Source organism: Cheilinus undulatus, linkage group 18 (genome assembly GCF_018320785.1).
Source record: "Cheilinus undulatus linkage group 18, ASM1832078v1, whole genome shotgun sequence".
NCBI lineage: Eukaryota > Metazoa > Chordata > Actinopteri > Labriformes > Labridae > Cheilinus > Cheilinus undulatus.
In genome coordinates, this window is record NC_054882.1 from 5,158,277 (window position 1) to 5,174,644 (window position 16,368).

The 16,368-nt window shown below is 36.5% G+C and overlaps 2 protein-coding genes across 3 annotated transcripts in view; one reads left to right on the plus strand and one right to left on the minus strand.

Annotated features, from left to right (window-relative positions):
• The window catches only part of zfyve26 (zinc finger, FYVE domain containing 26), a 40,544-nt gene extending 38,719 nt beyond the window's left edge, over positions 1-1,825 (minus strand). For both annotated transcript variants that reach the window (XM_041812202.1, XM_041812201.1), the window contains exon 1: positions 1,721-1,825. The gene's annotated coding sequence lies outside the window, so the exon portion shown is untranslated. The remainder of the gene's footprint in view (positions 1-1,720) is intronic.
• A 3,653-nt stretch (positions 1,826-5,478) lies between these two features.
• si:ch211-10a23.2 (uncharacterized protein LOC567812 homolog) lies at positions 5,479-16,045 on the plus strand. The gene is made up of 4 exons (XM_041812189.1): positions 5,479-5,563; positions 5,882-5,967; positions 12,705-12,885; positions 13,142-16,045. The coding sequence occupies exons 1-4, from the start codon at positions 5,537-5,539 to the stop codon at positions 13,283-13,285; spliced, it is 438 nt and encodes a 145-aa protein (XP_041668123.1). The 5' UTR covers positions 5,479-5,536; the 3' UTR covers positions 13,286-16,045.
• The last annotated feature ends 323 nt before the right edge of the window (positions 16,046-16,368 follow it).

A 16,368-nucleotide genomic window follows, 5' to 3' on the forward strand; every position in this document is an offset into this window, starting at 1 on the left:
GGTTAAATTGCATTGTAAAGTTTTTTTGAACATTTTTTTCCGCTGGCTTTTAATGCAGCCTTGCTCAAATCTTTTTAAGTTCTTTTTACATCGGTCTTATTTCTAATATGTCTTCTTTTTTTACCAAATATATCTTTTTTTTTTCTCCTACTCTGTTGTGTTTTCTTGCTGGAACCTTAAGTAATTACGTGCTGTAGGTGTTACTATTTTAATTTAAGCCTCTGAGAACAGCCTGCCCTTTCAGCAGGGACCTTCTGTGGCTTACCCTCCTTGTAAAGGTTAGCAGTGACTGTCCTCTGGACATTTGTCCAATCAGCAATCTTCCCCATGATTGTGGTTGTGTGCACTGAACCAGAGTGAGAGACAAGACTGACAAGAACCTGGACTTTTCTACAATATTTAAATATTTTAAGATTGTTTATTTCTGTGAGTTGTAATCTGTAATCATCATATTTCAATTTTTTTATGCACAATAAAGCTAGCAACCAGTCGGGGATTCATAGATAGACAGATACAGGTGTTTATCATACCTCCATGCCAGGGAAGAACAACCAACTTTGTTAGACTGAGTCTGAGGGTTTGAGTGTAAAAGCAGCAGCATGTCTGTAGAAAATATCACCAAAAAAACCGACAGAAATTCAGCTTAACAGATCTGTTTCTGTGCGGAAACCCGAGCTTCTGCTGAAGTTTGCCAGTGACATAATAAAATAAATATGCCTATCTAAATGAGTGTTCAATTCCCTGAAAATATCAAATTGTTGTTTTTGTAAACTAAGAATAAGCTTTTATTCATACAAAGGGAGGGTATCCTCCATGGAGTCCTCCATCCTGGATTTTTGCATCTTGCAGTGCAGTACCACAGAAGAGACCACCTGCACCAACAAAACCACAGCAACAAAAACTGGTCCCAGTCACATATTGGGTAGCTTTTTGGGCTTTGCTATTGAAAATGCAGGTAAACTCCTGTGCAATGTTAAGATTGGAGATGAATATTGTAAAGTATTCGGAACCAAAACATGAGTTGGCCTGCACATTTTAAAGTAAGTTTCTATCTTCCTGTCATTGTGACTGCTCTTATATCAGACTATTATATATGCGTGCTGTGAAATCGTCTGTGCCTTTAACTGTCTGCGCAAACAGAGCAGACATGAGGAGCAAACACTGATCAAAACAACCCTGTCAGCTGAGCTGTTGTTTTCAGTCAGCTATACTAGGACACTAAGGTTTATATCTGCTACATCCTACTGTTTATTCTTCGTCTACTCTCATCTTCTGACAACCGCTGTTATGAAGCAAAGAGTGACCGTGTTAACTGATGACTTTTAGCCTAACGTTCCTGGGGTTGCTGTTACGACAGACGTTGAGGACAGAAAGTGCCCTGAACCAATGCTTCTCTGCTTTCTTTTATTCTTAAATCACGACACGCCTAGCGGGTATTTGGTGGATTTAAATGATAGACTTAAAGAGGAATGCCTTCGGGAACTTTCTGTCCTCACCGTCTTCGATAACCACAGATTCATTCCGCTAGAAGTCGCCAGTTAACATGGTCACTCTTTACACCACAACACCACCTTACTGTCACTACTTAGCGTTAGCATTAGCTACAAATAATGCTGACTGGTTGTAGCTGAAAGATTGAGTTAGCTAACTTCCGTAACAGTAAAAATACACAGAGTAATACCCAAATATAAGTTTATAAGTATTTAATTAAGTTACTCACTCATTTCTTTGTTTTTCTTTCCCCTCTAACTACGTTATTTACACTCCTCACTCCAGTTTACTGTTGACCTGTTATGCTAGGTAGCTAGGTGCATGTTAACCAGGGTCATGTGACAGAATCAGCTGATTCTCAAACGCTGGTTGGTCAAAGGTTGGCACGAGGTGGAGGAAAGGTGGGCGTGCCAGAAGCGCGAGCCGGGTTCTTTTTTTGTTATGGTGCTGCCTTCAGACGCTTCCGGAAATAACACAATGCATGCATTATACCTTAAAAAAATAAACAGTGCGGCAGGTGTCGATAAAAAAATACGATTTTTATATTCACTATATAGTAATGTTTTTAAAAGAATGTCCAAATTACAACACAATACAATACAAGAAATGTATGTTTTATTTATTTATTTATTTATTTTTAAATTATCTGTCCTTAGTGAAAAGTCTCTATAGTTTAACAAGAAGATTCAAGATGTTTAATGTCACTCTGAATGAGGGCAAAATGTGTAAAACACTTTAGCAGGTTGGCTCAGTTTATATGACTAATATATTATAAAGGTGATACTATAGCATAAAAATAAAATAAGCTAATTGAGTTAATTATAAAGCCATAATTGGCAATTAAAATAACAATTAAAAAACACAGAAAGAAAACAATACATAAATATGGATACATTTACAAAATATCCCCAGCGATATAAATGGCAAGTATTGCACATATTCACTCAGTATTTTACCTAAATTTAACAAAAAAGTGAAGAAATTTATGCCTGGTGAATTACAACTCTGTTGTAACATTACCTCTTGTTAATAAATCTTATAGCATTAGAAAGCCTGTTTAGTTCCCTTTTAAATGACCCCGCATTTGTAAGGAACATTCATTTGTGGGATGAGCAGCAGAGCTGAGTATGTGGGTTGAACCCATAAGAAATTTGTCAAATCTTCTCTGCCTATGCCAAACAGCTGATTCTGCCATTGACTCTTGTTTGGTGTTTGGTGGATTGGATGATTGAAGTCTGAAGAAACAAGACATATTGGCAATTTCACAATTTATTCATTTAACAAACAGGAGCCTTAGGAGTGTGTGGAAGAACCATACACAGCCACAACAGCCTGGCTCCTCCTCCTCATGCTGGTCACCAGCCTGGTCACACACATCTGTGGGATGGCATCACATTCTTCAACCAGCATTTGTCACAAGTCAGCCAGTGTGGTTGTGTTGGTCACTCTGGCACAAACAGCACGCCAAGCTGATCCCACAAGTGTTCAGTAGGGTTAAGATCAGGACTGCTGGCAGGCCATTCCATCTTCTCCACTCCCAGATTCTGGAGGTAGTCTCTGATAAACCCCGCTCTGTGGGGGCGAGCGTTGTCATAATGGAGGATAGAGTTCGGTCCCAGACTGTAAGATATGGGATTGCCACTGGTTGCAGAATCTCATCTTGACATCCCTCTACAGTGAGATTGCCTCTAATGATGACAAGCCTAGTTTTTCCAGTAAGGGAGATGCCGCTCCACACCATCACACTGCCTCCTCCAAAAGATGTTACTCTATCCGTGCAGCAATCAGCAAAGCATTCTCCGTGTCTTCCCCACACTTTGACCCTATGATCCAACCACCGTAGGCAGAATCTGGACTCATCACTTAACATAATGTGCCAATCAGGCACCCGGTTTTCAGCATCTGGAGGTACCAGAAGCTCAAAACAAGAGTTAGCAGTAACAGCAGAATACGCTGATTGGCACGGGCAGAGAAGATTTGGCAAAATTTTCAAGGTTGCAACCCACATACTCAGCTCTGCTGCTCATCCCACAAATGCATGTTCCTTACAAATGTGGGATCCTTTAAAAGGGAACTAAACAGGCTTTCTAATGCTATAAGATTTATTAATAAGAGGTATTGTTACAAAAGAGAAATAACCCACCAAACACAATTTCCTCACTTTCTGTGCTAAGTTTATTTAAATTGTACCACAGGAATGTAAAAACTCTGAGGAGTGAGTTTGTTCAGCTGCCACTGAGCTGTAGATGTTTAACATCTGCATTTTTTGTTCTTCATGTTGACTCAAATTTTAAGTCGACAAAAGCAGTCTTTGAGCTCCATTGTCATGGAAACTGAACAAATGCAGCGTGACCGTGATACTGCTAACTGATCCAGAAAAAAGGAGCAGAAATTCATTTTGAATTTTTTTGAAAGACTTGTAGATTTGCAGTGGAAAATATCAGCATGATAATCTGTATTTATGAAGTAAGTTATACAATTTATGCAAAAGGCTAATAAACAGCACAACCATTCCCAACAGATGTTATAGCATCGTATATTTGTGAACCCTTTTGTCAGTTTATAGAGGTCTCAAGAGTAAAAGTAAAGTTAATACTTGAAACAGCTGTTTGGTTATAGAGATTTTTAATGTTGTCAGTCTAACTGTAACCAAAGTATATCAGTTTTTTATACTTATATTAATGAGATTCTGAATATTTGACCTGTACCACTGCTTAAAAAGGTTAAATAAGGTCAATAATAATTTGCAACATAAAACTATTTTACAGTTACGAAGCCCTTTTTTCTGACTCACGGGCAGAAAGAAGAATTGAAAATATAAGTTTGTAGTGTGCATGCAGAATTTTCTTGTGCTGTCAAGACAGTTTCACATGTGCACAAGAAAGTTTTCATGCAAACAAAAAATTTTTCAAAGAGTCCCTAATGGAACATTTGCAGAAAAAGATGATGAAAAAAGAGGTCATTTCTGGTGAGCATGTGAAAATTTTAAATGCGCACCAGAAACTCACATTTGTATTTTTTTCAGGTCATGTTCCTTAAAGGGCTGTGTACTGCGTAATCAGATATTTTAAAAAGCATAATGTGAAACAGAAAAACATTTTGTGAAATGCAAAAATAAAATAAAATAAAAAATACTGAAAGCCAAAATAAGTAGTGAAACAAAGTTTTTAATAATATGTGAAAACATGTCAAGAAACAAAAAATAAACTAAATAAATAAATGCATCTTTAAAAGTGAAACACAAAAAGATTCAATAAAAAGCAAAAGTAAATAATTAAAACAAAAACATTTAATGAAATTGAATTAAAATTAAAAATATAAAAAAATACATCACTTGGGACACAAAAAAGTAAAATGCAAAATAATCTTTGAAATGAAAATATATTTCTGCATTTCACACACTAAAATACTTTATGAAACACAAAAATGTTAAAATAAAAAAGTGAAACATTTTCTGAAATGCAAAAACAACATTTTTGAAACAAAAAACGAAGTAACCTATTCACAGAAGTTTATGTTTATCTTTTTTTTTTTTTTTTTTGCATTTAACCTTCATGGCCAACGTATTCCCAGGCAAATTAGGCTTTATTTCTAAAAAAAAAAAAAAAAAAAAAAGGTCTAAAAAAAAAAGAAGAAAAAAAATGAAAGAATACCTTGAGTAAATCCCAAATAAACAAGCTGACCCTAAAGGCATCATCAGGTTAAGACTACAAGACGTACTTTTTTAGAAACTAGACTCAACTGACGCAGCACGTTTAGATTTAAGCCTCTAAAAAGAGTTTTAATCGTAAATCCTCGGTCTTATCTTTCACTGTCTTTGTTCAACAAAGATTCAAACTGCATTCATGCGTATATCATGTGCTGTAATTTATCCCCCTCCTCTCCCCTCGTCTCACCGTCTCCCATCATCCTCACTGCCAAACCGGGAGCCTGTCTCTATGACAACGTGGTGCAGGCGGGGTTTGCCAGCTGGAGGCAGAGTCAATCAGAGCTCAGTTGGCATCAGAAACCTCCACGGTCCACACCGCATCACGCCCTGAGTGGAATGGAAGAAAACGACAAGAAAGAGCATGTAAGCAGCTGCGTTTTTGTTTGGATTTGCCGCATGCACTGCGCCATTTCTGCATCATCTCACTCAGAGATTTCACTCTTGGAGGCTTACTTAGAAAAGAAACGCAGATAGTTAGTCCAGCTGAGTCACTGAGTGTTAAATGTGAAGAACAATAAAGCTTTTGTTCAAATCGGTGCTGAAGGTGGCAGCTTACCTCGGAGGAAGACTCCTGCAGGATGCATGATGAAGAAACCCACCCTCCGTTAAAAACTCTTTCTGATGTTGTCTAATGTGGCGGTGCAGGCCTCAACCTCATCTCTGACATCTCTATTGTTTCAGGGGGAGTACACAGGAGAGATAAAGGGAGGGCTGCGGCCTTCAATGAAGCTCGTTGTTATGGGGATTATTAACAAAAAGCCCAAAAGGTGAGTGCTCACATCTGCTGTCACTTTTATAAATAGCGAATTATGCATAATAGATGGACACTGTTGCTCCAATGACGTGGCAATAGGGCTGGGCAATAAGGACCAAAAATCATGTCTTAATATTCATAAAGTGAATGAGGATGCATGATATTAATCAGGATTTTTTTTAAATATCTTTTGTTGGTCATAGAGTCTAGTGAGAACCAAACTACTGAAACCTGTCTGAAACCATGGCCAAAACAATAGATGTCCTGGACACCTGATAAAGGGGCATTTTTTCTTTTTGGATTATGAAGGATTGCAGACAAACCCCATACAATGTTGAAATTATGCAGAAACATTGGCAACATTTCTGTAAATTTACCTTGTCAGTATATAATGTTCTTATCTTTTAAACATGTTTCAAAATGATCAATGATAGTGGCATTAAAAAAAATAGAAATTCAATGATCCTCAGTCATTTTTTGTCTAAGAGAGAGAGAAATATCCCAACAAACAATGTTGCCCATAGGAGGGAAAAAGAGGGAAAATTTCTGGAGCCCAGTCACAAGGAGGGATCCATGAAGGTGAACCAAAACACGGTTAAATTCAAGCAATAACCAGCTGTTATTTTAAGCAGAAATATTCAGCATCACTAATCAAAGCAACAAAAAAAATGTGCACATTTGTTTGAACCTGTTGCTCCTTAAAATGACATGAGCTTTCTTTGTTTATTTTCATTGTTTATATTTATTTAATGGGCTGACCCATGGAATATGAAAACATATCCAATGACCAATGAGTCAGACCTAAATCAGGTGTTCTCAAATGTTTCAAGACACAGTGATGTGCCCTAAGTTTAGTCTAGTTGTGCCTTAGGAATTTGTGCAACCATGCATGCATTACTTTGACTATGCAGCCACCTAAGATACTTTTAAATGTGTTTGCACTGGTACTTTTTGATCCGATCATTGACTCAGATAACCATTATTATGATAAATATCGTTTGAAAACATGCATTATCATAAGTTATCCAAAAAAATGGACAACCTCTCAGAAAACCTCTTAGAAAGCTATGATTTTTATGTAGTATTTCTGGCATTTCTAACTCTATGGAAAAATTTGGCGCAAAAATGCCTAACAGGTAACAGGTCCAGAAGTTTCTGCTACAGCAGATTGCTTTAATCAACAACTGTGAATACGACAGATATAGCTGATGTAAGCTGCAAACCATACATTTTTGAGTGAACTTAAGTCGTTCCCAAATGGTGAAGGCCAGGCACGTCTAGGTGTGTATGTTGAGAATTTGAACAACCATGCATTAGAATAGAATAAAATAGAATAGAATAGAATAGAATAGAATAGAATAAAACAGAATAGAACAGAACAGAATAGAATAGAATAAAACAGAATAGAACAGAACAGAATAGAATAGAATAAAACAGAATAGAACAGAATAGAATAGAATAGAATAGAATAGAATAGAATAGAATAAAACAGAATAGAACAGAATAGAATAGAATAGAATAGAATAGAATAGAATAAAACAGAATAGAACAGAACAGAATAGAATAGAATAAAACAGAACAGAATAGAACAGAACAGAATAGAATAGAATAAAACAGAATAGAACAGAATAGAATAGAATAGAATAGAATAGAATAGAATAGAATAGAATAGAATAAAACAGAATAGAACAGAATAGAATAGAATAGAATAGAATAGAATAGAATAGAATAAAACAGAATAGAACAGAACAGAATAGAATAGAATAAAACAGAATAGAACAGAACAGAATAGAATAGAATAAAACAGAATAGAACAGAACAGAATAGAATAGAATAAAACAGAACAGAATAGAACAGAACAGAATAGAATAGAATAAAACAGAATAGAACAGAATAGAATAGAATAGAATAGAATAGAATAGAATAGAATAAAACAGAATAGAACAGAATAGAATAGAATAGAATAGAATAGAATAGAATAGAATAGAATAAAACAGAATAGAACAGAACAGAATAGAATAGAATAAAACAGAATAGAACAGAACAGAATAGAATAGAATAAAACAGAATAGAACAGAATAGAATAGAATAGAATAGAATAGAATAGAATAGAATAAAACAGAATAGAACAGAATAGAATAGAATAGAATAGAATAGAATAGAATAGAATAAAACAGAATAGAACAGAACAGAATAGAATAGAATAAAACAGAATAGAACAGAACAGAATAGAATAGAATAAAACAGAATAGAACAGAATAGAATAGAATAGAATAGAACAGAATAGAATAGAATAGATGTTTATTGCCATTTGCACAGGTACAGAACAGTACAGGTACACTGGAATTTTTGTGCGTTGCTCCTTGAGTCAGCTCTACAAAAGACAAAAAAAGTATAAAAATATCAAATATAACAATATAAACAAGAAGACTTGTGATATAAATAGAATAGAATAAAATAAATTGAGATTTAAAAAAATTAAAATAAATATAAATAAAGAAAGGTAAGATAGATCAAATAACACGGTTGTGAAATTTTTGACTTCTACATCTGTCATTGTACCTGAGATTTCTTGCACCGGTTATTGCACATAGAGAAATAATTTACACAAGTTGTTGCACACTTCAATAACTGCACACACTGACAGTAGTAATTATTGCACATTTGTTACTGACGTGTTATGGCCAGAGCGGTGGTTAACTGTCCTCTGAGTAGGAGACGTGTGGGGTGTGATATGTCCCTCCAACCATAATGTCCTGTGAAATGAGTCTGACAGCAGCAGGGAAGAAGCTGTTGTAGAAGCGGGCCTTGTGAGTTTGTGAGTTTTATAACTACAACTATGCATTAAAAAAATTCAAATGAAGATGTGTCAAAGAGGAGATTTTGCATGAATATGGAGATGGCGTGCCTTGAGATTTTGGCTAGATCTTAGGTGTGCCTTGGGGAAGAAAAGTTTGAAAAACACTGATCTAAATATAATGATTTTTCTGAACAAGAATCAGCATCTTAATATCATAAAATAAGCATTGTTATAGGTGGGTATTAGTGTCCTAAGACTTTCTCTGTCAAACTGGAGAAATGAGCCCAACTTGTGACTAGAGATGTCATAAACCGACATCACACACAGTCCTGTGCAAACCTTTTAGGTATGCAAGGCACTAAGGATTCATGGCTGGGCATGATGCACTTCAACTGGACTGGAGATGGAGAGAGGGTGGCCAGAGTCAGGGTTGACACATGTAAACACCTGTGTCGCTCTACAGCCAAGGTCAAACTCGACAGCATCTCTTTTGTCTGGGTCTTTTCAACCCTGGTATCAACCCTGAGACAGCCAGTGGGCCCTTGGGACATCCACAGCACAGCCAGGGGCTCATTGCAACCCCACTAGACAAGACAGTTTGAGGCCATGTGATGCTGAATTTGCACTGAGATGCTAATATGCACTTTTATCTGATCTGATCCTGTTGACTATATATTTTATATATTTTTCTTTATTTTATTTATTATGCAATTGGTTGTTCTTTGACCAATTCTGGATGAATGAGTTAATGTGCCAAATGAGCTGTATGTGTTGTCTGTGCAGCAGACCCCTCTGCCCAAGACAAATTTCTCCCAAGGGAGACCAATAAAGACACTTTGACTTTGACTACCTGCTGGCATGGTACCCTTGTCCAGGCTTACTCACCATATCTGCCAATCACTCCACTCTAAAAGTGTGGACTCTGTTAGTCTTTCAAATGTGATTACCCATTTACCCATGCCCCTGTGCCCCTGTTAATGCATGCCTCTGTGCAAGGACATCCAGAGCACTACTGAGGTTGTGTAAATCCTCCTTCTTGCCCAAAGGTGCCCTAAGGTAGCCTTCTGCGCCTTACTTCAGCCTTAGTTTTTGGCCCAAACATGCCTGAAAGTTCTGCACAGTTCTGTAACTTATGTGTGGATTTCAACCATGTTACATAGGTCAAATATTAACTTTTATTAATTTAGTAAATTTGTAAAAAATCTGATAACAAGCAGGCAGACAGTTCTCAGAGCAACACCCCTTTTAAATTCAATAGGAAGACAACAATGGTCACATATTCGTCCACTTAACTCTTCTCTAGTTTCAGTCCAAAGCCTCAGTCTGCTTCATTTACACTACGTCACCATTTAGTATGAAAAATGTATAGAAATTATGTTTTCTAACTTTATTTTAGGCTTGTTTTAACCCAAATGGAGGCACAGTCATTCTGGAGAGAGATTGGACTGCTACTACCAATATCAGGACTTGTATACTGGCTTTTGTTTGCATTAACAATCTTTATAAACTATATTGATAGACTGCCTAACCCTACATCTTAGGTAAAAATATAAATATCTGGAGTCAGCCCTACATGGCATCTTCTTACAGTAAGGAGTAAAAATGTTCTTGAAGCATTTAAAGCAGCATTTGAAAGCAGATATGCAGCTGTTGTCCGTGCATGCCAGCTACCCAGCTTTTCCTTTTTTAGGGGAAAAATAAACAAAAAACATCTTTGTCATGCCAGTCAGTGCATTTCCTAATTATAGGCTGCTCCGACTGTGTGTGGGAGAGCTGCAAACTCCCATGAAATCTGAGGAGTCATTCTGGCATTTCTCCTGTTGATAACATCTCCTGGGCATTTTTTTAGTCAGTTTTCCCTGATAAAAGGATAATAATGAGGCAGCATGGTGTGGAAAAATAAACGGGGACATGGGACTTCTTCAGAACGAGAAAACGTATTTTTAGCTGCAGGAAACATAAAGAGGGTTTCCAGGAAGAACGCTCCCAGCGGACCCTGAATTTAACAATGAAACATAGCAGAGGTTATTTTAGAGTTTGTTTTTGGAGGTTTCATTTTTATTTAGGGCCTTTATGTGGAGATCAGATAAGGCATAAGTATTTTAAACTTATTTAAATAAATATAGCAAAACCACACGCTACATAAACACTAGAGTATAGGTTAAACTCCAAACCCTAACCCTAAACCTAACCCTTATCAAAAGACATTTGCATAAACTACTTAGTAACTGCTTCATCATGGTGTTTATCAATATTTGCAAATCTAATTTTGGCAGCTGCAGAACATCAAAGCCTTGCACCCCCATAAAATCTTTGGTGCCCCCCCGGGGGTCTGGGACCCCAAGTTGGGAACCAATGGCCCAGACTACTGTCCAAGTGGATAGTAGGGTTGACATGAGCCCCTGGTCATTCTGTGGATGTTGCAAGGGCCTTAAAACTGCTGGTGGTCTCTGGGCGTATCACCAAGGGTGAAAAGGCCTGGACCAAAGAGATGCCGTCGAGCTTGACCTTGGCTGCCAAGAGACACACGAGCCTAGCTTGACTCTGGCAGCACTCCAGTCCAGGGTTGTGACTCTTTAATGCCTATATGCCTAAAACGTAAGCACAGAGAAAAAAGGATTTTAAAGAAAATCCCTCAAAGCATTCTTGAGATACCTTGACAAGAATGGCCTGGACGGATGGACGTACAGATGGACAGATAACCCAACACTTAATTCCTCTGGTGTTTCTGTCATGGATGTAAGGCATAAAAACATGTTAGGCTAACTTTAAACTAATGTTTGGTCTGTATGAAATTAACATATGTAAGAATAAACAACCATCTGTGGTCAGATAATCAGCAAATAAAATACATATGCATTGCATTGGTTTCCTTTCACTGAATTGTAAAGGTCAGTTAACCGTATTTTATCAACCTTGCTCCTATTTGCTTTTATGGCTTTGCCATTAAAAATTTCATTACTGCATGACAGATTTCACCAAGACCAGAAGAGGTCACTGTTCACAGACAAATCTACAAAAGTTGACAGACTCCATCAGAAGGGAAGTCCAAATAAAAAAAGCTACATATTCAGCAACTTAGGAAAAGTGTCAATATTACAGTTATTAGTTAAATAAATGCCCCGCACAAGGCTTGTTTCTTACATGATTTTTCTAGTGCACCTAGATATAACCTAGATGTAAAAAATATCAGCTTTAACTGATAAATTACACAGATTTTATCCCTAGATTAATGATAGTTGTGCATTTATGTAAAAGGAGGGCTTTACTGATGTATTATCATCTCAAATTCAACTTTACATGCATTCAAATCTTATATTTTTGTCAATAAAATCTAAAATATGCTATTTTTCCAGTAAAAGTAAATGCATGTAAGTTATAACAACAACTGATATAAATCTAATTTAATATGTTTTATGAGACTGATATGATTGATTATAAGGACTATAGATTGGTCTGTTGGGGAAATACCTGTTGTTGAGGTTTATGTCTGTAAGAAAGCTAGACAGTACTGTTAAATGAGTTATGGAGAAGACATACACATACATGTTCAGAAATGTTTACCAGTCATTTTCTTTGATATTTTAGTATTGCAGTGTTGTCTTTTTTGTGTAAGGCTACTGCAATTTTTCACATCAACATTTAGCTCTCTCTTTGCATGGGTAATTAAGAAATGTTATACGTCAAAAGACTAGCTGTTGTTAAAATACTTGCCATTGAATTTGTGTTGACTGACCTGTTGTGACTCAAATATCTGAACAGTATATGTTTTCTGTGTACTGATTTTGATAAAAGTCACCAAAATTGTCAAATAAATCTAGTTTATTAAGAACATTTCCCTTTGGGATGATGTTTGGAAGAACTAATGTCAGGATAAAAAGCTCAAGTAAAGTAAAGGTGTGTAACTATTAAGCTGCAGTTTGATCCCCTGTTGTTGTGCTTTCATGCAGCATGGAGGTGACTCTTTCCAGTCACCCTCAGGAGGAAGAGGAGGAGGGGGACGTGGGTCTGCAGCTGAAGGTCAGCTTCATGGATAAAGCAGTCCAACGAAATGCTCGCCTCGCTGGAAAGTGGGGAAAAGCTGAAAACACCCTCTCCTTCTTTCCTTTTGCAGCTGGAGAATCCTTCAAGGTGTGTACCCAAGACTTGTTATCAACATCTACTCCTCCTGAATTCATTCACCCTCTGACCTCTGACCCGATGTCACTTTAAACATCAAAAGGTTAATCTCTCCAAAGCAAAGCTGGACTCCACCTGCTGTAAATACATGCAATAAACCTAGTTCATATATTTTCAAAGCTTTCACATCCTGCCAGAAAACCTTTGTTTTTCTTTAAATTAAAGGAATAAACCAACCTTTTTTCCTCTTCATCCCTGATGACTTTAGATGGAAATTGTCTGTGAACACCAGCAGTTTCGTATCCTGGTGGACGGTCAGCCCCTCTGTGGCTTCTCCCACCGGTTTTCCCCGCTCGCCTCCCTCACTGCCTTACGAGTCTTTGGAGATCTACAGCTCACCAAGGTGGCCTAACACCAGCGATAGAAAAGAAAACTCACACATAGGGACGTTCTGGGACAGTCAAAGATTAGAATAGAGTCAGTTTTTTAATAAGAATAAATTTACCCATAATGGAAGTGGAACCTGCCTCGTAATCACGTGTAAAGACAAAGTGCCTTCACTAGATTACCTATTTGGAGACTTGAAGATAACGACCGACAGTCTAAATGTCTTAAAGAAACCCAAGAATGTGATTTGACTAAGTTAGAAGCCAATGAGGTCCAAGCTAGAATATTTTCCCTTGTTAGACAAACATGATGTGATGGTATATCGGTTCTTTGTGCATTAAAAATCTCAGACTGATGTCTTTGATTTCTCTGGAGTTAACTTTTGAAAGCACTTAATGTTTACGAGCGCCTGCATGAAGATGAATGTTCCTGAAAACGATTGTCATTTGTGCCCGACTAAGTACTGTAAGGACTGTAATTCACCAAATTCACATGGCAGCCTTTTCCCCAACGTCATGTTCAGGAAGCAAAGCCTTTGTAATGTTGTACAACTAAATTAGAATCCAGATGAACAGGGTTATATTTCAAATATGATAATTTACAAGAACTACTTTTTTTTTGACACAAAAGAAAAGCAGGTTTTGATTCTGACTTAAAATCTGATTTCAGTTTGAACCTTTTTCACCAGATGCTGAATGCGCAGAGAAGAATAGAAATTCTTTGTTTCTGTGTTGCATACTGACAGATTCAGATCAGGTTAGTATTTAACTGACAAGCTATTGTCTAGTTATACATAGTACAATAACACAACAGCATCAATCTTCATGGATGAGATTTGAACACAGACGTTGCAGTTCCAAAAATGGCCACTTGAGGCTGGATCTAAAAGTGAGTCAGTCCCCATAGAGGCCCATATTAAAATCATTTGCCAGGGTTAAAGCAAAATTAAATTGCTTTAAATTAAATGATGTTTTGTTTTGTTTGTTTTAAACAAAAAAGGGTAACGCTAACAAAAAATTAAACTCAAGCTTCTTAACTTACATTTAACTATGATGTTGTTGGCCCTTTAGTCCAAAATTTCAACATAAATTAGAGTTACAGTGTTATACAGTCCTGTTGTGTCATCAAAAGGGATATATAAGTATGGCAGTTTTCAGTAATAGTTTACTTTTAATAAAAAATTAACTAACCGGCTGCCTGAATTGTAAAACTTAAGTTTTGCATTTCTAGTTGCAAGAAAAACTAATCTTAGTCCTCTAATGGTGACAACAGTACAGAAGTTTCTTTGAAACTGTCCTATTTAAACTGTAGCGCTTGAGAAATTATGAACGATCAGGAGCATAATAGTTGATGCTAGCTACATGCTAGTTGTCACATAAGTTAACTTTGTTTAATCCAAATACTAAACAAGGCTTCAGTGTGGTTGAGTACTAACCAGTCAGGTACTGGGAGACAAAAACGAGCACAAGCATTCAACCTAGCTAATATTCTTAGCTTATATTGATGCTAGATCCTTTCCCTATTTAAATACTAATCAGTGTGCCCCAAATTACATACTTCTATAGTAAATACCAAATACTTTTAGTACACGAGTGTGTAAAGTGCATTCAAACTAAGAAGTATACTCAAATGTAGTATACTATTGGCACGCAGCAGATATTGCACTGTTAGCATGCTGGCGCTAGTTAATGTTAGCAAATGCTAGCTAGATAACGTGTTATTAACAACAGCAGCACATTTTAATCAGAAAAAGGTATGTAAGGCAAAATAAGTTTGTTTTGAGTGCATTACACTGTATTTAAGGGTACATGAATACAGTATACTAACAGAAATTTGTGATTTGAGACACACTGAACAAATGACGATGTTATCTCTCTAGCTAACTATAAATGAGACAAATGCTATTGTTAGCTGTTGTCTTGTGTAGCTAATGGGTTGCATATTTTGTTCTTTGAAACACTTTTAGTGCTCTTCCAGATAGATTAAAGAAACATTTAAATTAGCATTTATTTCCTAGCTTTAGCGGAAGCAGCAGAATGCTAAAATTAGCTTAATAATGAGTCGAAACAGATTTTATTTCAATTTTGTCACAACAGCCCTGTACAGTACTGTAAATACAGGCAAGATAATTTGCATTAAACCAATTACTAGCTAATACTGATGTTAGATCTATCCCTTCTCTGACCTATTGTAGCCACTCCCGAGCTAGCAAGAAGCTTAATTCTTAGTTTAGTTGTTGTCTAACTGCAGATAATAGGTTATGTGTTTGTTTTTATCTAGAAATACCTCCAGAATAACTATAATATGATAGGGTTAGCATCAAGCTACCTCCTAGCTAATGAGGAAGCAGTTGACTGATAAAATTAGCAATTGTGAAAATATCATGTATGTACTTTTTTGAAATTGTGGCTGAACAAGTTTACTTAATAGTAAAATTAGCCTTCAGCTACTAGCCAGCCAGGTAGGTATGCTCATGTCAGCTAAATAAAAACAGCTGTCATTGCTACAATTATTAACATTTCTTAATTTTAAAACCTGAAATTCAGTAAAACATAATTAGCATTAGCATTTGAGCTTCTCAACTGAAGAGTGACGTCGGAGAAAAAGTCTGCCATGTGAATGTGGTAAATAATGTAAAGACAGTTTCTGTAGCGTACGCTAGTGCATGCCAGTAACAGTTTATTTCAGATTAAATACACTAGATTATGTCACACATTGTTATTATCACTTTGTGTTCTTTCTCTTTTTTGAGCTTAGCACTTTTTATGTGAAAGTTTCATATTGAATTCACTGCAATAAATCACTCTAGTTGTTATTTTTCACTGTTTCCTGCTTTGTGGTTGAGCTGCTGCTACTTGAATTTCGTCCAGCTCTTTATCTTTACATTATCTAGGTATTTCATATGTTGTGTCATTTATGATTCCACTGGAAATCCACTTTAAACAAACACCAGCTCAGACTGAGTCATCCTGATAAACGCTCCACTCAGCTGGGAGTGCCTGTCTGCGATTGTTGGATCAGCCGACGTAAACTAAACCTACGTCTTTAGGTGCTTCATGTCTCTACTTGTACTGTAAGGTGGACTTAGATCATTCACTAAAGTATGCA